Raw genomic sequence first — 22,220 nt, forward strand, 5'->3', positions numbered from 1 at the left:
GTTCTTTCGCAGAAATCACTTCCAGCATGTTCTTTCGCAAGCACAGAGTCAGCATGATATCTAATTATAGTTATGGTGATCAATTGCCACATGCAGACTTTGCTTTCTGAATATTTTTCAACAAACGTTGCTTTACAACTCAGACAACAATCTGTATAGTTTTAAAACATCGCCATAGAAACAGGACGTCACAAAGCTTGTTATTGTTTTGTTTAGGGGAATGTTTTAAGATCGAAGCAACAATAATAACGTGAGGGATTTTTTTGTAAAAAAACAGTTTAATGTTTAATGATATATTTTTTGTGAAAAATATAAAAATAAAAAATATTTACAAAAAAGTTATTAACTGAAAGAGTTTTATGGCTGTAACTTGCATGTTTTATAATTTTTCTTCGTTCTGTTGCTACGTCGTATACTTTTTTTTTCAAAAATAATGAATAATGAACGCATCGCACATTTTAGTTTCGTCGCAACAAATTACCTGCTTTTCAAAACATGGCAAAATTAGTGTTGCTGTATGCGACTTCTATGATTATTCGAAAAAAAAAATGGAACAAAAATGAGCACACGCCATCGCACGCCATTGAAATTTATGCCGTGCGAACAACGCACGCCTCAAAATTTTTAAGAAGTACCATGACGTGCGAAGCTCGCACGCCAGCATTTTTCTTCCTGACGAGACCTGAATATTGTGGAGTTTTAAGAACAACGTTTGGAAGTTTGAGCAAAGATATTTTTTTGAAGCAAAATCTAGATAGCTAAGCATCATTTCCAGACAGATTTTTATTGTGGTTACCTTTTGTTAGCTAATTGTTCTTCCATTTCCACATTTTTTAGCATTCTTCCCCCTACGAGCTAGGTTTGTTTTCACCCTGCGAAATTTTAAAAATGGCGAATGTAGCACAAATGTGTTTTGTCAATTAAGCTACAGCAACAAAGCTGAACCGAATCGCCGAATAAGCTAGCACCACGGGACATTCCCTAACCTTGAACCTTCCAATATTGGATGTCTTCTTAATCGTGTTTACTCTACTTCATCCCCATGAAATAAAGTAGACAATTACCTCCAGGACCAGATTTACTTTTGTTCTGCTCAGATTGCCAAAACAGCCTGTTTATAAATAGGACGGCCAGATTATGTACGCATGGCACTATTATGTTTTTTTTGCCCTCATTGCCATGCTGTGGATGGTGATTGGATTATGAATGCTGATATAATAGCTGGCCCAGGCAGGCTCTGATTAGCATTTTCTTCAAACTTTTGTGACTCATAAATATATATTTATGAGTGTTTAAATGCACACATATATAGATCTTCTTCCTACAGTACTCTGGTTTGTATTGCCCATAGTTAGTTCACCATTTACCTATGTGCCTTTTCTGGTCAGCAGCATATTTTTTGGTCAGCAGTCTTGCTAGTATTTAAGCTGCAGTTGCCTCATGGTTTTCCTTTTCAGTTCTAGCAGTTTTTCTTATGCTTATGTCTGCTGCTTATTAATCCACTTAAATCTAATCAATCAATTTGCAATCAAACCAATCTTTGGCTAATTAAACATGTATTTATCACCTATATGGATGCTGTTATATTTTATCTCACCTACTCAAACGCCAGATGGCTCAGAAGATGAAGATTCAACTTCTCAAACCTTCCAATCTGCTGCAATGTCTGTCGCTCTTGAGGAATCGTCCACACTCAAAAAGAAACGTATCCCAAAATGTCCTGGCTGCAAGGCACTTCTGGCTCTACACGACTTTGGTATTCCCAGTCGTCACTGTCCAGGTCGTCGTTCTAGCGCTACCAACACTGTCACATCAGCTGCTTCAGCACTTTCCTCAACTATCGCTAATAACCCAATGTCTTCAATCCAAAGATCTTCGCCTCTGCAGTCTCACCTAAACAACCCAAACAAATCTTCTTCACCGTCTCAGCTAGCTGCTCTTCGAAATCAGCTGGCTGTCTTAGAACAGGAAGAGCTATCCCTAAGGGAAAGTTTACAAACAGAAGAGCAACACCTTCTCAATCAGATTGCTGCTCGACAATCAGAATTAGCTAGGCTTCGCTCAGCTTCTTCCAGAAATGACTGCCCAGCACAAATTTTAAGCACTTCCCCGTTGCATCAAACTGTAAATCCAACCAATCGTGTCCAAGACAATCTCCGCCCTTCACCCCTTGACGTACAACCGCCATCTTGTTTTGCTTCCTTGCTTGCTCCGCAACAGTCCGCCAATTTGTTGACCAATCGCACTGTCTTGTCACAACAACAAACACGCTCCCTATCGGATGTTTTTCGCCAGCAAGAAGACCGTAGTTCAGAATTGTTTCTGCGCCCTGCACTTTCTTCAAACACTGGAAATGGTAAGCCACTTCGTATAGTCGATTTTGTGTCTCGGCTTCGTCCTGTGGAGCAGGAGAAAGTTATTTCTACTGATCCTGGTTCTCAAACTACGCTAATGTTGGCCATTGGAAATAAGAAGCCAAGACTGGAATCTCTTTCCATGGAACAATATAACATAGCTAATTTGAGAATTTTTTATGAATTATTGTCTTCTGCCAGATTGCCAACCTCGTCCGATTTACGTGACTATTTGTCTTATTCCATTAAGATCTTAGAGTTGGCTAGAAAGTACACCTGGGAGTCTGTGCTAAAGTATGACGATGAATATCGAATTCTTCAGCACACATATGGCTATCCATGGAGCTTTGACAATAGCCATTTGCATGAAGTGATGCTTATACCTCGTTGGGCCTCCCCTCCTGTCTGTAACCCTTCCAGTACCTTAAGTAAGGGAAATTCAGGTTCACCTGCCTCAGGATCGTCTTCAGGGTTTCCTACACATACTTCTTCCGGTGTGGAAATATGTCGTAATTTTAACCGCCAAAAAGGTTGCCAGAAAACAGAATGTAAATTCACCCACGTCTGCAACCGCAAAATTGGTAATCAGGCTTGTGGCAAACCTCATTCTGGACAAAACCACAATTCTGACAATTGACTACCTTCAGAATTTCGCACTCCTCTTAATGTTGACTTATGGACCAATGAACTGGCTGAAGACCCAGATCGTGACTTCCTCCTTAATGGAATTCACTGTGGTTTTCAGCTTCTTCCTAAGGACTCTGATTTATTGCCTGCCGAAATGAATAACTACTTTTCTGTTACCAGTCCTACAGCTCATATGAAAGTAGAAGCTACTCTGCTGGATGAACTTAAAACTGGTAACTATGTTCTTACTCAATGTAAACCTACCATTGTCAGTGCTCTTGGGGCTGTCCCCAAACCTGACTCTGATGAGTTACGCATTATACATGACTGTTCCATGCCAGTTGGAAAGGGTGTCAATACATACATTGATATTGAAAAACAAAAATTTCAAACTATTGATGATGCCTGTGCTATGATCAAACAGGGATATTTTATGGCCAAGGTTGATTTACGCCATGCATATCGGTCAGTACCTGTTCATCCATCAAACTATGCTGCGCTTGGTCTAAAATGGCGGTTTTCTGGAAGCACTCGATACTCATATCTTGTCGATACTCGACTTCCTTTTGGAGGTCGAAGTGCTCCTGGAATATTTCATCGCCTTACACAATCTGTTCGTCGTATGATGCTAAGACGAGGTTTTCCTCTCGTTATTGTCTACCTAGATGATTTTCTTGTTATTGGCCGAACACAGACTGAATGTTATGAGGCCTATAACACACTCTGTAAATTACTTGTTGCACTAGGGTTTCAGCTTAGCCCTGCTAAGTTGGTCCCTCCATGCCAGCAACTTACTTTTCTTGGAATTCTGCTTGACACTGTGTCACTTACCCTTTCTCTTCCACCTGCTAAACTGGATGCATTGAGGGAAGTAGTGTCACATTTTTTAACCAAGCAGAGAGCCTCTAAGAAAGAGTTGCAACGTCTTGCTGGTCGCCTAAATTGGGCTTGTAAAGTCGTGTATGGTGGTAGAACGTTCTTGAGACGTGTCCTGGATCTGATGAACACCTTGTCTTCCTCTGCCTCGAAGTGTCGCTTGACGCTCGAATTTCACAGGGATATAGCTTGGTGGGATCAGTTCTTGGGTGTGTTTAATGGACAATGCGATTTCTATGACCAAAGACCTATTACCAGTCTGCAAACTGATGCTTGCTCTGACGCTGTTGGTGCCTTTTTTGAGGGTGATTGGTTCTATTCTCATCTAAGGGTAGACCATTCCCCTCTTGCCTCTTTGCATATTAATTTTAAGGAAGCCCTGTGTGTAGTTCTTTCTGCTATTCGCTGGGCTCCCACTTGGCAGAACAAAACTATCCATGTCTTCTGCGATAATACTGCTGCTGTTGCTATGCTTAATAAAGGAACTACCCATCACCCTGTTATGATGGACTATTTACGTCAGTTGTTTTGGTTATCGGCTACCTTCAATTTTCGTTTGAAGGCTTTCCATGTAGCTGGTGCTCAGAATGTCCTTGCTGACGACATATCACGTCTTCATTCAAGACAACACTTATTATCATTTTTGCACTTTTTGCAGCTCAACTCACTAACTTCAGTCTGTGATATGGTTGCCATCAATCATATGTCTGCCTATTCATATTATTTTCTCATTGGTAAGTATACCATCTGTGGTAGCTAATTTTTGTATTCTCCTTCCTCTAGAGTTGCCCCCCTTCGTTTCGGAGTTGGTTCACGACGTTGTCCTTTTTCGGCAGGCCACCTATGCTGAGAATACAAAAAAGAGCTATCGCACGCATCGCAAGGCTTATGAATGTTTTTGTAGCCAGATGTCTTCGCCACTTGTGCCTGCCTCCACAGATTTTTTATGCCTATATATTGCCCATCTGGCTAGGTTTTTACTACCACAATCAGTTTGTATGTATCTAAATTTTGTTGGCCTTCTACATCTTGAGATGGGATATGCTAATCCTCTAACCAACAATTGGACACTATCCACAGTTTTAAAAGGTATGAAGCGTATGCTTGGTGTTCCGGCCAAGCCACGTCTTCCTATTACCACTGCTCTTCTTTTTGGTATTCGTTCTTGCCTTAACCTAAATTGTAGCTTTCATGCTTCATTTTGGGCTGTTTGTTTAGTTTCATTTTTTGGTCTGTTCCGTAAGTCACATTTATTGCCGGCATCTTCTACGATATTTAATCCCCTCAAACAACTAGTTCGGTCTGATTTTACTTTTCATGATGACCATATTCTCGTTCTAGTTAGATGGAGTAAGACCATCCAACTGGGACAGCGCACAATTACTGTTCCACTGGTGGCTATTCCTTCTTCTCCTCTTTGTCCAGTTCGGGCTATTTTGCATGCTTTTTCTCTCACTCCAGGTGTTCTGCCTGATGCTCAAGCCTTTTGTTGGCGCAAATCCTCGATGCTACCCAACTCTATATTGACATATCGGACTTTCATGTCCGTTATGAAAAAAGTGTTGACAGAGTTAGGGTGTTCTACCTCCCAATATGGTACCCACTCGTTTCGCCGTGGGGGGGCCACCTTTGCTTTAGAGGCAGGCGTTCCCCTGGATGTCATATCCTTATTGGGGGACTGGAAATCTGATAGTATGTTTCTTTACCTTCACATGCCCCTTGCTCAGCGGTTTTCTGCCCAACGACTTATGGCATCACACCTTGCATGACATATTTTATTTTATTTTATTTTCTACTACTACTTTGGATTTGGACTCTATGTTTTCACATATTTTACGTTGTGAGCTATGCTATGTATATATATATTTTGTTCACGCTTATTAATATTATATAGAGATGTGTTATTACCTTGGCTTTGTTGTTGCTTATATTATATATGTGTTCTACTTTCATTTCATGCTTGTATATATTTTCAGCTATTACTATATATAAATGTTTTGTAACTTTTGTCCTATCTACAGCAATAGAACTGTACTCTACAATGATGAGTTTTTATGTGTGAGTTTAAGTGACTCATAAATATATATTTATGAGTGTTTAAATGCACACATATATAGATCTTCTTCCTACAGTACTCTGGTTTGTATTGCCCATAGTTAGTTCACCATTTACCTATGTGCCTTTTCTGGTCAGCAGCATATTTTTTGGTCAGCAGTCTTGCTAGTATTTAAGCTGCAGTTGCCTCATGGTTTTCCTTTTCAGTTCTAGCAGTTTTTCTTCCTCCTCCCTCCCTGCTGCTATTATATATACCTCTATGTTTTCACATATTTTACGTTGTGAGCTATGCTATGTATATATATATTTTGTTCACGCTTATTAATATTATATAGAGATGTGTTATTACCTTGGCTTTGTTGTTGCTTATATTATATATGTGTTCTACTTTCATTTCATGCTTGTATATATTTTCAGCTATTACTATATATAAATGTTTTGTAACTTTTGTCCTATCTACAGCAATAGAACTGTACTCTACAATGATGAGTTTTTATGTGTGAGTTTAAGGCATGGTAAAAGAAAAAAAGTTTCTATGTCATTCTAAGTATAAACTCCTCTTGTGAGTACATTTCAACATAATATACTTTGAAGTAATTTCAAAATGGGTGGGCTCTTTTTTTTTTTCGCGGGATTTGAATTCTGTGAATGACCTAAATTATTCGTTTTGTGGGAATTAATTTTGGTGAGAAGTTATTAAACTTGCATATCCTAAAATTTAGTTTCCATCTAATTTCGTTTCATTTGAGAACAACAACAATTTGGCCAACAAGGCTATTAGCTTATCACAAGTGATGACGATTATGTTCGTTCTGTAAGGAATAGCGTAAAAGTGTCGCACATAAACCGGCCTGCTCATATTATATTTGTTTTTTAAGTAACAAAAATGATATTAGACTGTCGTACATACACCGGCCTGCCCTGATTATATTCGTTCTATTAGTGAGCAATATATAAAATAAAAGTGTTGCACATAAGCTGGTCTGTCCTGATTATGTTGCCCCAAATTGTGTATTTTCTACCCTGTTTTTAAATGGGGCAAGCTGCCGTACATAATCCAGGCAGCATTTATAATCCGGGCAGAACACTTTTAAACAGCTGAACAGCCAACGGATGCTACTAGTCAGGGTTATACAAGTTTCTGTTAGGACCCAATATTTATAGCTAGCTAGCTAACAACGTTTTAAGGGATGGCTTATAGTGAAATAAATTTATGTAGCAAGCTTAGTTGCCATATCATTGCAAGGGGCGTTAAAAAAAATTAAATTAAAATAATCATGCAATAACAGATGTCCTGCATACGCAGAAAAAATCTGAAAAATTGACAGGCAATAAATTGTAGACTAGAGGTAAAGAAAGGCAAATTATGGTTAAAAACTTTTCAACGATGACTAGTAGATTCTGTTCTCTGATAGCTAGCTATATGATCTGTTCTAAAAGGCCTTCAAAAATGTTTTTGTGCCCTGGTAACGATATATCAATGTTAAGAGTCACCCCCTTTCCTCCCCCTTTCTTAATTGACCCTTTCTAAAAAAGAATTTGCGCGATCCTACTTAATTTCTTTTGCGTAGTATTGGTTAAAAAAGAATTATCAAATATATTTTCTATAATTTTGACGGTTCACGCCCGTGAACCGTCAATTTCTAAAAAAGGTCGAATATAAGAAAGACATATAAAAATATAATTTTTATTATTTGACGGTTCATGCTCGTGAACAGTCAATTTCTAAAAAAGAATTATTGAATATACTTCTTTAAAATTTCACGATTGACGCCCGTGAACCGTCGAATATAAGAAATAATACTGTTTATATGCTGACAGTCCATGTCTGTGAAAAAGATATATACAGACCAAAACATAAAAATAAGATTATGTGTTAATACCTTTCAAAAAACAACTAAGTCTCAACAGCAAGAATATGCAGACAATACTGGCCAAAACTATTGGAATTTAGCTGTCCTTCCTCCCTACCCCCATACACAATGTTGATTTGTGTTAAATTTTGAGCATTCAAGGAACAGCCAAAGCCAAAGTCAACACTGTTTAAGGGGGGGAGGGGGCAGGTTTCTTCAGTCCAACAAGAAGGAATTCCATTATATATTGGCCAGGATTGTAGTCGGGTCGAATTTTTAACAAAAAGCAGGCCTTTTCATGAGAGGCCTGTGATAGCACGCGCACACGCCCACACACACACACCTGAAATGATTCAGGCGTGCTATTGATAGCACACTTAAAATCTTATATTCTATGAGAAATTGACCAGAATAGCACACCTAAAGCACACGCAAATGCATTTTGGACGTGTTATTCATCACACACCCACTCAAAATCTCCTGAAAAGGCCTGAAAAAGCCTTGTTGATATTTTAAAAAAATATTTTGCTCAACACAGCCTTCCCAGGTGCTTTGGTAAAATGCACTATGTTGAATTTCTATAGATATACACATTAGATAAACAGATGTGCATTATTATATAGCTCAGCATGTATTCATAAATAATATGGCGTAATACGTAAGAAACTGCCTGATTATCTTGCGACTTACTTTGCATGTTGTTTCATCAGGGGACACAAAATTCAATTATTTGCTTTAATTTACCGTAAAAATATTAGCATATACCCCCTAATTGAATCTTAACGCACTTGGACGTACTTTCACTTTTGATTGCATAAGGGGGTAAGAATACAAATAAAAATTGAAATTTGATATAAGTACGTCAAAGTACATCGAGATGATGTGAAACACCATTAAAAACAGAAACAAAGATGCAAAGATAATTTTTTGCAACAAAAATAAAATAATAAACAACATAATTTCTTCGAAAATTGTTCAACCAACCCCTAATTAATTAAATACGATTGACTTGTAAAGAAATTTACTCCTATGTTGCTAGAACATGTGTAGTATTTTTGAGTTAGAAAGTTTTTTCTTTAAAAGCTTAGTTAAGTTAGATAAAGGAAGTTGTTGTGCTTAATACTGTGAGTTTTTGCATTCCAAGCAGATTCAAAATGGAATGAAAAGTTGCTCTTTTTAAATCAATGATTTTAGTTTAAAAGAATGGTTTACTTTAAAAGACCTGAAAGTTCCCTATTTTTATGGTGAATTTTGTTTATCGATGGACAGTGTTTTTGTTACAATAGGTAAAAGCTGCTTTTCTAATGTTTGTAAAATGTGTAAAATGTAAGCGAAGGGAAATTGGGGTGACTTTGTTATTTCTATGAAACATTTAACATTTTCAGGATAATGTTTTTTCATGTATATCTTTCAATTTTTACAATAAAATAGGCACCTCAAAAAAATTGGCCAACATGGTGATAACGCACCTTTAAGTTATTTTAGACCTAAAATAATTCACTTTGCTGCTCTAAGATAAACAATGTCAAAATTGTCAATGAATAGAAAAAAATAACTGGTGATGAGGCTGCACAAATTTCAGAGCCTAAATTTATTTAAAATTAAAAACTTGATAATGTAACACTGTTACGAAAAGCTTCATATATTTTTAATTTAAATACTATTTTTTTGAAAATACATAAGAATTTTGGCTGATTTCACAATAAAGTTTTCACTTACCTAACGCAAAATCTTTTTTAATGAATTAAACTGGAATTGACTAAGGAAGCAGCAAGTACAGGTTGCATAAAACTTATTTAAAGTGATTTTATGTTAATTTTTCTATATTAAATGCCTGAAAATTAAAATTTCAAACATATTCTATGACAATTAAAATCTTGTGGTATGTGTTATATAAATCTTGTGGTATGTTTTGGAAATATGGTTGTGACTTCTTCACAAACAACTCCACTATTTTTTTCTTAACATGTGTCCTGGATTTTTACCAAGTGCTTAATATTATTTTACAGTCTAGAATATAGCAAAATATTATGTTTCAAGACGAAGAGTTTTCAGGGGCATTAGCTGAACTTGATAAACCACGACTGGATGATTACGAGTTTTTTGTGGAATGTTTGGATGTTAAAATATATCGGAAATTTATCGAGGTAAGCTTTTGCGTTATTCTATCATATGAAGCAATTTTTTTGTGGTATCATTTAATCTCAAGGATGTAGAAACTGAAACACACTTAGTTTACATGTAATAAATAATTATTTTGCAAGTCTGTATATTACACTTACGGTTCAAATTATATAGTAAAATGACCTGGGAATATCAAAACATGTATATTGTTATAAAATTGTTAAAAAGCTTTCAATTGAAGCAAATTTAATTCTTTGTAGGTAAAACCTCTCAGTGAAAAAGTTACAATTTGCTATCCACTAACTCTAACCCTGAAAAGTTCACCAGAGTATCGGTTGGTAAATATTTAGTAGAAGGGATTTTTGAAATATGCAACACACTTCTCTTCCATCCCAAACTTGATAATGTGGGTTACAATACTTTAAAATTATCACAAAACTTTCCCTTAAAAGGATTAAAGCATGCAATAACTTAGCAACTACCAGAGGTAGCAGAGACAAAAGATTTTGAAATTGATGGAACCTTCAGCCTTTATGTATGTCATCACATTGTTTTAATTCTAGGCGTCTGGTTTGTATGAATATAAAGTAACTGGTTTCTTAGACTGTGATACTGCAATATGTCAAGAAGTATACATGGATCTGGAGTACAGAAAAATATGGGACTCCTACGTTAAAGGTACCTTAATATATAAAACTAGTCCTATTGTAGACATTCTGGTAAATACACACCCGGGCCTCTCCATTTTGTGTACCCTTAGCATAAAGTGCTGACTCAGCTGTCATAACAGAATATGGCGTGGCTTAATATGTAATTTGGTTACCTTTAGAATTGTATGAAACGAATAAAGATGGTGTAAATGTTATATATTGGAATGTTAATTATCCCTTTCCAATGTCAAATCGGGATGTATCCTTTCTACAGTTTTAAAAACAAGCTAAAATTAAAAAACATGTCAAAAAATGTTTACTAACTTAATATTTTGGTTTCTTTTGGTTTGGTTAATATTTTGGTTTCTTTTGGTTTGATATTTTATTATGGATATTTTTATACCCATTTGTAACAATTGAAATGCAAAACTTTGTAAATATATCTATAAAAAATTATTATTGACAGTCTTCTCTGTCAAGGCAATATTTTTTTCCTTAACATATATACTCTGTAGTACACTTACATACGTGAATGTCGTAGGATTGATCAAGGCGATAAGCCAACATGGGTGATATTAGCTAGAAGCCATAAAGTAGACAGTATTCCTGATAAGCCCAAAGTTATTCGAGTTAATGAATATAAACAATTTCTTATTATACAGAAAGATGAAGAAAAAAAGACTAGAGGTATGAAAAGAATTTAAGCAAGTCTAATACTGTTCGACCGTTAGGAAAAAATTCAGTGCTTCATTTTTGTCATATTTCATTAGCTATGTTTAGGATATATTCTTTCGTTCGTTGTTGTTGATGTTGTTTACCATAGAGTATCTATCAATATTAATTAAAATTGACGAAAGAACAATTTTTACGAAGGAAGTTTAAGAAAATTGAATCAGTTTCGAGGTTTCAGTGGTGGTAGAGCCTTTTTAGTATACAGTAGACGCTATAATCCTGCACAAAAATTCCAGTCTTTTACTGGTTTTTTTTTTCTTTATATCATGCTGTCAATGTCAAACAAGGTCCCGCTTCTTGTAAGTTTGAGGTGGAGAGAGTCAACCATATTTTTGTATAGATATAGAGTTGCAGTGTAACTGATCCCAAGAAACTTTTTTGACTTTTATTTCAGATTTGACAGCTCCTCATAAAAATCCAAAAAAATAAATGTCACCACAAGAAATGTCATTAAAAAATAAGTCTTTAAAAAATAAGTCCGCACAAACTAGCCAGGACGAACATGGTATTCTTGAGTACTTCAACAAGTGTGTAAATACAGTTAGTTCTCTGTAACTCGAACACCAGATAACTCGGACTTTCATTATCTTGACCATTTTCTTGGATCCCTTGAACTTTCGTTAATACTTTGTTATAAAAAACTCCGGACAACTAGAACATTCGTTAACTCGACCCATTTCATCGCCAAGATTGCCCCTTTTCCCAGTAACTATTTCCAACTCTTGAAAATTTGTTTTAACTCGAACTATAATCTCATTTTAGACTAAATTCGACTTCACAGGAGCTTCGTTTAACTCAAACATTTTTTAAATTGAACTATTTTCCTTGGTCCCTTGGAGGTTCGAGTTCACTGTAATAACTGTATATTGAACTTTAGTTAAATTATAGCATTTTGCGTCTATGTTTTAGCGTTTATGCATTATTACGACAATCCTGGAGGTTCCATACCGACATGGCTGATTAACTGGGCTGCAAAAGTAAGTTATATTCCCTAAAAATAATATCAAATTATTTGTAATTTTTCATCACCTCTTTCATTGAGTAAATTAAATGTGTAAGTAAAAATTGCAATGTCAGAAAAACAACCTATTATTTTTGTTGCAAAGTTAAGTGGCAGGGTAAATTATATATTTAAAGGCTGCGTTATCATACTATTGCATGATTTCTACCAAGTGAAATATCATCCATTTTTTGTTATGCTGCATAGTTATGATACTTACCGAGTTTTTCTGTTTATATTTTATACCATCTGTTTATACCATTACTTGAGACTACCCCTTAAATTTCTAAGAAGTCTTCATAATCGGGAAAATTTAATAACTTTGACTTACGATTGTCCTCAGAACGTAAAATTCACAACACTATTTTATTTCATCAAGAGGAATCATTCGGCAAAGCTTGAACACTTGATTAACCCGATATCTTTTTAGATTTTGCTCGAAAATTGTATTACCGTGCAATTCTTAGCCTTTTTTTATGAGAAGTACGTAAAAACCAAAAAATATGTTGAATAACTTTTATCTGGCTAACAAAAACTTTATAGGCCTCAAAAAAGCCCAGTAATTTCAGTGTTAAACATATTTTCACGACAGTAATAAAATGAGTGTGGATGAGTGTTAAAACATAGAAATTTGTTAAAGAGATATATAATTAAGATTAAGCCTGTGTGTTTTTTAAGGCTTTCAATAATATATTCCAGTCGCTTTTTATTTTATTTTATTAGTATTTTATATTTTAGAAAGGAGTTCCGGCATTTCTGACTGATATGAAGAAAGCTTGTTTAGGGTATAGCGACTACTTGGCGAAGAATTCTTAAAAATGCAAATGCGAAAAATTCGCGAAATAATACTGGTGTAACATACACCAGTTTTTAAAAAACTTAGTTTTTTAGTAATTTTGACATGTTGGCACTTTTAGATAATTTTGCTATTAGGAATAATGTTTTATAGATTTAAAAATTTACATACGTATATATTTTAATTAATTATGTCAATTAAAGGGTGGTTCATGATACACCATATTTTCTCTTAAACAGCACATCGTTATTCAATCATTGCACATTTATACGAGGCGGTTAACAGGGGCGTCGGGCGGATACTTATTAACAGAAAATGTTAACCTCAATGTTGATTTATTTATGAACCATGTCGCTATACTAACTTTTATTGTAACAAAAGTCGCAGTGTTTTATGAAAGAGTTGTGTTTATTAGAAAAGGAGGCGTTATGAAAAGGGGATGTAATGTAAAATCGAATAAACTTCTCTTATTTTGTCGTTTTTTTGGCACTTCACTTGCAAGTAGCAATAAACAAACCAAAGCTGTGACGTGTTTTGCCTAGCTTCAATTTTTAGGGCATCGTTGTTGTCGTCGCCGTTGTTGTCGTTTTGTTGTTGTCGTCATCGTTGTTGCTGTCGTCAGTTTCGTTATTGTCTTCGGTGTCGTTGTTGTTGTTGTAGGAATTGTATGGTAGTTGTTTTGATTTTATAAAACATAAAAATACCCAATTCTTATTAATAATAACGAACTTACGTGAGTCTAAATTATTGACACGATATTGTTCAACTACTATAAAAAATTGTTTTAATTTGAATATTTACTTTGAGTTTTAAGTCACGTGGTATTGAATATTTTTTCATTTTTTATTTAATGTAAATTTTATATGTATCAATATTTATAAAAATAAATTTAAGAATAATTAATTAGTTAATGTATGAGTGTTTTTTTTTATCTCCATGGTAATGTTTTATGAAGAAGAACTTTTTCTGTGTGCTTTTCTAAAGCACTAAACAGGGGGTTGTGTAAACTGTTAAACAACTGACCATATAATGACGATATCGTCCATATAAAAAAATTGTTGAAAATTAGATTCTTGTAAAACATTATTCTGCACTGAAATAGTTTTTTTGTTATCCAACTTTGTTCCCAAGTTTTTTTTCTGTCTTTGGTAAACGGAGGTCCCATCTGGTCCTTTGATATACCATGTTATCAAGAGAAGACCTGGAAACAAGGTTAGTTTCTGGTAAAAAATTTAAATAAACTGAACCTTATTGACAGTGAAGTATTTTTTTGTAAAAGGAATTAATTTGCAGAATAGCCAACTGTAAGAATGCGGTCCTCGCCATCAGGCTTTTATTAAGAAAAAGGCTCAAAAAAGTGTAAAACGTAAAAAATCCTGGGAACGAAGTTTATAGTGGAAGAATGGGCGAACTAAAGCATAGTTTATTTTAAAATAGATTTTTCAATTGTTTGTTTTATTACTATGGAGATTTTTGAAAGATGAATATTCTTCGTTAGTGATGACAGGTAGTTTAATTCATAAAATTAAATTATTAAAAATTTTAATTATTAAAATCTAATATTTTTTTTTTCAAAAAATGTCAATTAATTTTTGTATCGCTTTTTCGAAAATGAGATGACATAGCGTTTAAAAAATCATCAAAAGATGTACATTTTTATCGCTCTTGGATTGGTTAATTTACATTTCGCGCACGGAGCACCACAAGTTGGTGAAGATTGCGTAGTAAACGGTTGTCCATTTCCTGAGGCGTGTATAAAAAAACCTACATCAGAAGTTGAGATATGTATGTGTAGACTAGCAAATAAATTTAATAACGGTACATGGAAACCTGGTTTTGAGGCTTGCACTGATGGCTACAGCCCCTGGTCTTTGTTTCTGTATGAAAATAAGACTTTTTTACCCGAAAAGATTATGTTGTATGAACAGGTGCTTGATACAGCTATAACGGCAGATGCTTCATATACCGCGTTTCAGCCATATTACGCGCGACTACGTTCAAATATAAAGGGTCAAGGTGCTTGGTGCGCCCCTACAGATGAAAGTGCCCACTGGCTTAAAATCGACCTTGGTGCTAAGAGTGTAGTCAATATGATTGCCACCCAGGGACGGAAAGGGGCCTTCATACCTTTCACAGTGACAAAATTTAAAATTGAATTGAGTGATGATGATTTAACTTTTACGACATACAGTACCGGCATAGCAGGTGACGAGTTTAACGGAAATCAACATAATGATGTAATCGTGTATAATTTTCTTGATGAAGCTAAAACTCGGTACTTAAAACTAATTGCGATTGACCAGCTAAACATGAAATGTTGGCGGGTCGAAGTTTACGGTACACGAATTGTGGATGAATGTTCAGAAGACAAACTTAACTTATGTGATAAGGCCAATGCAGTCTGCACTGATGATTTAGTCTCGTACTCATGTGAATGTAACCGTGGATACATAGATCTTGACGTGTATGGCACGAAAGGATATAAAACTGGTTTTACTTGTTTAGAAGCAGATGAATGCAGGACTTTTTATCCAGAGTTTAAGCATAATTGCAGTAAATTCGCAACTTGCGAGAATACTATTGGTGCGTTTACTTGTGACTGCTTCGATGGTTAGTATTTTTTCGTTCGCCGTAATTATATCTTTTATCTTATTGAGGATTTATGTCGCGTCTGCAAAACCAGGACATTTTGGTTATTATATAGAAATTCTAGGAAAAAAATGGAAATTGGGATTTTGGGTTGAGTTACTTAGGGAATCATGATAGCTAGGGTTGAGAGTTATTAAAGAGGAAGGAGTGGGGGCGGGGATGGTGCTAAATTAAAGTCGTTGGATTTCCCTCCTTAGGTTACCGGAGGGCATCAATGCTTTTGACTTATTTAAACTTCTTGGTCAGAAAGTTGGATTACTTCTTGCGTCATATGTGTACTTTTAGACTTTTATCAAAACATGAGCATTTTCTTTCTTTTTCGAATTCTACCGAAAATCCTTATCAATTTGGATATTGGGAGAAGGGACTATTGGAGAAAAAAGGATGATTTATTTAATTTTTGTGTGCCTCCCCCCCCCCTCCATTTATTAGGGTTCTATTAAATTCACCATTAATAGCAGACTTCTTAATAATGAATTTCTGTTGTGTTAATTCAAGTGCCTAATCATACCAGAAAATACTTTGGAATCAAGCCGAAAATTAACTTAGATATAGAGTAAATTATTAATTTCAGGAAAAACACGAAAAATCGGCTGTGAACCCTAAAACACCCTGTAAATCATACCAATTGAATAAACGCTTTATAGAATTACATTAGAAATGTCTCTAAAAGATAGGGTGTGACCCTTTGATTCTCACATTTTGATTCTTACAATTTATCCAAAATAATGTTCGTACAGGTTATCGTGGTGATGGATATTATTGTGAAGACGTGGACGAGTGTGAAGAGGGGATAGCTAAATGTCATGCTGACGCTCATTGCAACAATACTGGAGGAACGTTCAGTTGTAATTGCAAATCTGGATATTCAGGTAACCTTTCTTTCATTTGCAAAAAATTTATCCATCACTTAATTTCAGAGTTAATTAACTACAACAAGCTCTTTTTTATGTAGCGCTATTGGTTTTACAAGTTTTATTGACTTTGCAGCGCTAAAGTTGGTTTTTAACAAAATAAAATAAGAGAAAAAACTCGCACAATAAAACGCACAATAAAACGCTATATTTATCTAACCTTGAATTTATTCATGCTCACTGCGCACAGTCTACCATTTTTAATGAGCGCATTTATATGCGTAATTGTGTTGCATAATTGCAGGAAACCTGTTCCTTTTCATGGAGGCGGTAAATAATATTACTTTTGTTTTATCTCCGTCAGGCGAAATAGTAGCACTTTAAAATAAATATTTCAAGAGAATAACTTTCCCAGCCTACTTTGTCTATTTTTGTTATTTTGCCAGTTTTTAATCAACCGAACTTTAAAAACTTAAAAAACAAGACCCCCCCTATGCTTGGGGCTCTATTTTTGAAGGAGTGCTTGTCAAATAGAGACAATAAGTCACGTGTGCTACCTATTAGACGTAAGCGCTATAACAAGAAGAATTCTTTCTTGATTACACGCGCATGCGTTTAATAGATTCAGACTTTTCACGTCTTTTTATTTACAGGAGATGGAACGACAAATTGTGATGACATCAACGAGTGCAGAAAAGGTTTAGATAACTGTGACTCCAAGAATGGAAAATGCCATAACACTAAGGGCTCGTTTAAATGTTCTTGCCAGACTGGATACGAAGGTATGAGGTTTCTTTCTACAACATTTGACGGACTCAATTCTATTCGTCTAGGGTGAGTTATCACATGCTGAGTTATGTTTTTGACCATCCTCCTATTTTTCTTAAACGTTTTTTCTTTAAAACTTAGGTGATGGTCGAGTATGCACCAACACTAACGAATGCTTGTTGACGCCGTGCCATAAAGACGCAGAGTGTATCGATACCGAAGGGTCATATAAATGCAAGTGTAAATTAGGCTTTAGTGGCAACGGACGCTGGTGTGACGATATAAATGAATGCGAAAACTCTGTCTCTCCTTGCACCGCTGATGAACTCTGCTATAATTTTCGTGGTAGTTATGCGTGCATGTGTCCGAAGTTTATGCCCTTCCAATACACCTACAAAGAGGTTGAAGGTACCATACTTGACCAAGTACTTACGAATTTCCGCGATGTGAGTAAAGAGGACTGGCACTATCCACTTGACTACCATGCCCATACAATCCGCACCATCTACCAACTTGTTATGCAGACGTATCAGTACCACTTTCAAGAAGTGCGAGATTCATTTCTCATCAAGAAAGTGGCCGGCGATGCTTTTGCTGTGGAGTTGTATGATTTAAGATGTAAAGATGTTGCAAATGTGACTTTCCCTAATCTATGCTATACAGGTTATTCCACAACCAAATTCTTTGGCTACACAGATCTTGTTGAGATTTGGTTGACAAGAAAAACTGACGCTGTGTTTGAGACATGGGCTACCGAGAAACCTCCTGAGCAGCCAAGCAACAACGATCCAGTCACTACATCTCCACCGATAATGACTGAACGGATTCGAACAACAATGATTATAAATGGTACCAATGGAACAAATATTACGTTGACCGAAGCACCAGTAACTCCACCTGCTCCTTACGTTGACTGCGGTGGAAACCTTACCGAACACGATGCGACAAGAACCTTTACCTCGCCTAATTATCCAAATCATTACAACCGCAGTACAAGATGTGTCTGGATCATTGAGGCACCACCATTACACAACGTCTACGTTAACTTTGATCCTGATTTTCGTATGGAAGCTGATAAAAAATGTTCTTATGATTCCCTTGAAATAAGGGATGAGTCCGAGACTGGAGAAGTACTCGGAAGATATTGCGGTCTTATGTTTCCAAAGGCTGTTCGATCAGGCCGTCGAAGGCTCGTGGTAACATTCCAGACTGATCTATATTATCAATACAAAGGTTTCTCGGCAACGTGGGGTATTTTAGAACCACGTGTTTCGATGGCGTGCATTACATACAACCAAATGAGTACAATGCCAGAATCGTATATGGAGAAATGGCGAGACACCATGGAAAAAGAAGATAAGTCAAAGTTTGTACCGGTCTCCAGATTAATGGCTTGTAGACAATACCCGCAATGCAACAACTCAAGACCAGGCCCCATAGTATATACATTCGAACATTTTCGGGATGATCGAAATGATAAAATATGTATTCGTTGGGATTTGGACATCATCGGTACATCATACTCTCAACGCGGCTGCAAGAAACGAAAAACAAACAAAACACATACTGAATGCGAATGCTATAGTTGGGGTATAGTTGGCGTACTTGGTAGATTAACTGTTTACAAGCCAACCCCACCACCACCAGCGTTCGAACTGGGGAAAAACTCCTTCTACTCCGTGTTGTTGGTGACACTGGCTTTAGTTGTGACGTTGTTGTATCTCTTCTTAAAAGATCAATGGGGCGCTGTTATCGTTGAAGTGTTTACTAGAAAAGAGTATGACTCTGGTCGAATAATACAGCTACATATTGTGTTGAGCACACTACTGGCGGAAATCTTCTTCTCAATCATAACATTCAACGTTACAGCTAAGGCTAGCTCATGCTTCTTTTTCGCTTTTGTTTTCTATTACTTGCTACAGACTGTGTTCTTCTGGCTGTTTATCTACACTTTGTTCTTACAAAGTCGTATCAAGGAGATTTTTGACTCGGAGAGGTACAATTCCTACAAAATTTATCTACTTGTTGGTTATGCAGTTCCATTTTTGGTGACGTTAACTATCACTGGGTTAAGTTTTGAAAGTGACACTGACGAAAGGTTATGCTGGTTGATGTTTCAAGGTACAACGGTGTGGGGCTTTTCTGGTGTGATCATCGTTCTCGGTTTAGGTACATTAATTCTTTTATTTAATGTCATATATCATGCACATTTTATGGAGCATGGAATCCTACTGCAAGAAAAATCACTTCGCACAATGTTTACGACCTTCTTCGTGTTGCTTACTTCAATTTTTGGCGCGCAAGCTTTGCAGTCGAAGCAGTACAGCACAGAATATATGTTTTCGTTGTTTAATATGCTCCAAGGGTTTTCAATAGCTGTCATGTACTGCATATTAAGACGCGAGGACCCGATTATCAAAGCAAACCAGGTTGGTCCCGTACCCGACAAAACAGATGAACAACAACAATTTGATGATGACAATGACAACGGACCGAAAAAATTTGATCTGAGTGAAGCGGAAAGTTCTTCAGATGAAGATGAAAAAATTGAAATGGAGGAGCTAGAAATGAACGAGGGAAGTAAAAGTAACGGGTCTATTTTCTTCCAAGTTAAGGAAATGCCGGAAGAAAATAGAGAAGAAGACGAAGCCGGTATAGATGAGCCGTTTAATTTTGAAGGTTCCGATGACAGTGACGCTGATCAAGAAATAATGTTTCGTTTTGAAGACACTGATAACTATAAGATGCGATAAAAACATCATGACAATAGTGTCGAACTCGGCACGTAATTTTTTAGACATTGTTGTAAATATATTTAATTTTTCTAGCACAATAGTACTTATAGATCCAGATATTTTCAAGATTTTCAAGATGTTAACATTCATTGTAAAATTTAAATTTCTGCGAAAATTGTTTTTCTTTATAATTTTCAAAACGTCTCGCTAAAAACGTATTTTTGTTTAATAGCAAAATTGCTTCTCGTATATATCGTTATATATATCGTTCTAAGAAATGAAAACCGATAATTTAATGCTGCGTTTAAAACGAATCTGAGAAAAACTTTTTTGGAATTCATTTTTAACCTAAATCCGTAAAAATATGCAAAATTTAGTGGAAACGCATTCTGTATGTACTTCTATTTTTAGTAACTTAACTCATGAATCCGGATAAATCTTCTCAAGAGTAAACACAGTACAAAATCAAACTTTAGCAATGAAGCGGACAACCGACAAACCGATAAAAAGTATATTACAAATATATGTTTTATTAGCACGAATTGTGTGTAAAATAACGTGTTAACGTTTTTTGAATGCTTCGCGAAGGTAAATACTCGTGAAGTTGGTCATCTTACCAATTAGAAAAAAAAATCATCGCGAAAATATCTCACTCTTTAAAGATATTGTAAAAAAATGTGTTATCTTTAAAATTTAATTTTTTCCAGCAAATAAATAAATGTAAAAAATTGCATTGACACCTGTTTTATTTTTACGTAGAATTTTATGCTGTTAAATCCCCTGATCAACCTCGTTCTAGGGGCATCTTGCTGACATCCAGATAAAGATACAACATAACCTAGTGTCGAAGTTGCCCATTGATCGACTACGGTCGAGATATAAAGGGTGGTAGTTGACATATATAAAGGTTTAAAAGGGCTACGAACCGGTTAAAATGTTCCCATTCCGTATATCCCGCGCACATACTAATAAAAATCCAGCAAACGCGTTTGCGCAATGAACAGACCAGCGCACTTTGCTTGCTGGCTCAATATTTTTTTTCGAAAAGTATATTAGAAAGAAATATTTTAGCAAGCTGGAGAAGATAAAAAATCTAGATATTTTATATGTTCGAGTCTGTAAATTACATACATGCCGGAAAAATAGCCATTTTTGTTTTTCGCCGCCATCAGCTCGACTTTCGTGTAAGTCACTAAAGTCGAAAGCCAACAGCCGTTCCGTAGCCCTTTCAAAGAATATTCCGAAATGAAAGTACGTCAACGAAAAGGCAAAACATTATTTTAGTCTGACTAACGCCATTTCCAAACAACAAGTACTTTCTTTTGGCTCATTCTTCCACTGGCGAAAATTTCTACACATACAGATATAAAAATCTGTGAATGAAAATGAATGATAAGGTATTTATAATAATCTTTTTTCACAATTTCCAGGTCTATGCGGGTTTGATGTTGCGGTACATTAGCACCCTTGAAATTAACTCTTGAGTCCTGTTTTTGCGTGAAATAAGAATCTTTTGAGTTTCAACTTTTGAGCAGTTCGTTAAATTAAGATTCCAATAATCATTTCACTGCTAGTCGTGGTTTCCTGGGAGTTAGGAATTTGTAGAACAATCAAAGTTTCGGCGGAAGGAAATCATACAGGAAGAATTTTCGAAGCAATATTTTTTTATTCATAATATTGAATTAACCATTTTTATGTCGCGGAGGAATGGTGACGACTAAGGCACTTGTCCGCACGCCAGTTTATTTTTCAAATTTTATGCAGCCGACGTTTTTTACTGAGCGGATAAATTTGGTAAACAACCAATCACTGTTTAGAATTCTTTTAATGCGCAGAAGTGTTTCCCAATCTTAATCGACATTCAAATTTTTAGATTTTCCGCTGTATTAAGGGTGTAAATACCTTATTTTTGAGACATTTTGCGTTAGTAATACTTTTTGGCAACCTTGGATTTCTTATCGGCCTACTATTTAACGGCAGCCCTGGCGTTATCTTTTGAAGGATGGCGGAATTAGGGTCGGCGTAAGAAAGGGCAGAAAATAGACCAAAAGCAGCGTTAATTTGTTTCCCCTTAAAAGCAATAAAAAGTCACAGACCATTGTTTCCTATTATCACCTATTTCCGAAGAATTTTAAATCCCTATTCCA

General features: G+C 35.7%; 2 protein-coding genes across 4 annotated transcripts in view; both read left to right on the forward strand.

Annotated features, from left to right (window-relative positions):
• Positions 1-14,324, forward strand: part of LOC130621155 (phosphatidylcholine transfer protein-like) — a 76,620-nt gene extending 62,296 nt beyond the window's left edge. The window contains exons 2-7 of one of the 3 annotated variants that reach the window (XM_057436467.1): positions 9,773-9,912; positions 10,453-10,567; positions 10,719-10,798; positions 11,055-11,226; positions 12,181-12,248; positions 13,010-14,324. In XM_057436467.1, coding sequence (XP_057292450.1) covers positions 9,796-9,912; positions 10,453-10,567; positions 10,719-10,798; positions 11,055-11,226; positions 12,181-12,248; positions 13,010-13,087 — 630 coding nt within the window. In that variant the 5' untranslated portion in view covers positions 9,773-9,795 and the 3' untranslated portion in view covers positions 13,088-14,324. Of the gene's footprint in view, positions 1-9,640; positions 9,913-10,452; positions 10,568-10,718; positions 10,799-11,054; positions 11,227-12,180; positions 12,249-12,994 lie in introns of those variants that run through there. The other 2 variants (XM_057436468.1, XM_057436466.1) reach the window with 2 other exon arrangements.
• Positions 14,325-14,641: 317 nt separating this feature from the next.
• LOC130621151 (uncharacterized) lies at positions 14,642-20,806 on the forward strand. The gene is made up of 4 exons (XM_057436463.1): positions 14,642-15,677; positions 16,457-16,588; positions 17,224-17,352; positions 17,480-20,806. Exons 1-4 carry the CDS (start codon positions 14,714-14,716, stop codon positions 20,089-20,091), a joined length of 3,837 nt encoding a protein of 1,278 aa, XP_057292446.1. The 5' UTR covers positions 14,642-14,713; the 3' UTR covers positions 20,092-20,806.
• The last annotated feature ends 1,414 nt before the right edge of the window (positions 20,807-22,220 follow it).

This window comes from Hydractinia symbiolongicarpus, chromosome 12, assembly GCF_029227915.1.
Source record: "Hydractinia symbiolongicarpus strain clone_291-10 chromosome 12, HSymV2.1, whole genome shotgun sequence".
In the NCBI taxonomy this organism is placed as follows: domain Eukaryota; kingdom Metazoa; phylum Cnidaria; class Hydrozoa; order Anthoathecata; family Hydractiniidae; genus Hydractinia; species Hydractinia symbiolongicarpus.

What these genes read in the sequence shown, in the direction of transcription:
- LOC130621151 (XM_057436463.1), top strand. Translation starts at nt 14,714, where the DNA reads ATGTACATTTTTATCGCTCTTGGATTGGTTAATTTACATTTCGCGCAC. An exon ending in TACTTGTGACTGCTTCGATG is followed by an intron (nt 15,678 to 16,456) that starts GTTAGTATTTTT and finishes ATGTTCGTACAG; the next exon opens with GTTATCGTGGTGATGGATAT. An exon ending in TTGCCAGACTGGATACGAAG is followed by an intron (nt 17,353 to 17,479) that starts GTATGAGGTTTC and finishes TTTAAAACTTAG; the next exon opens with GTGATGGTCGAGTATGCACC.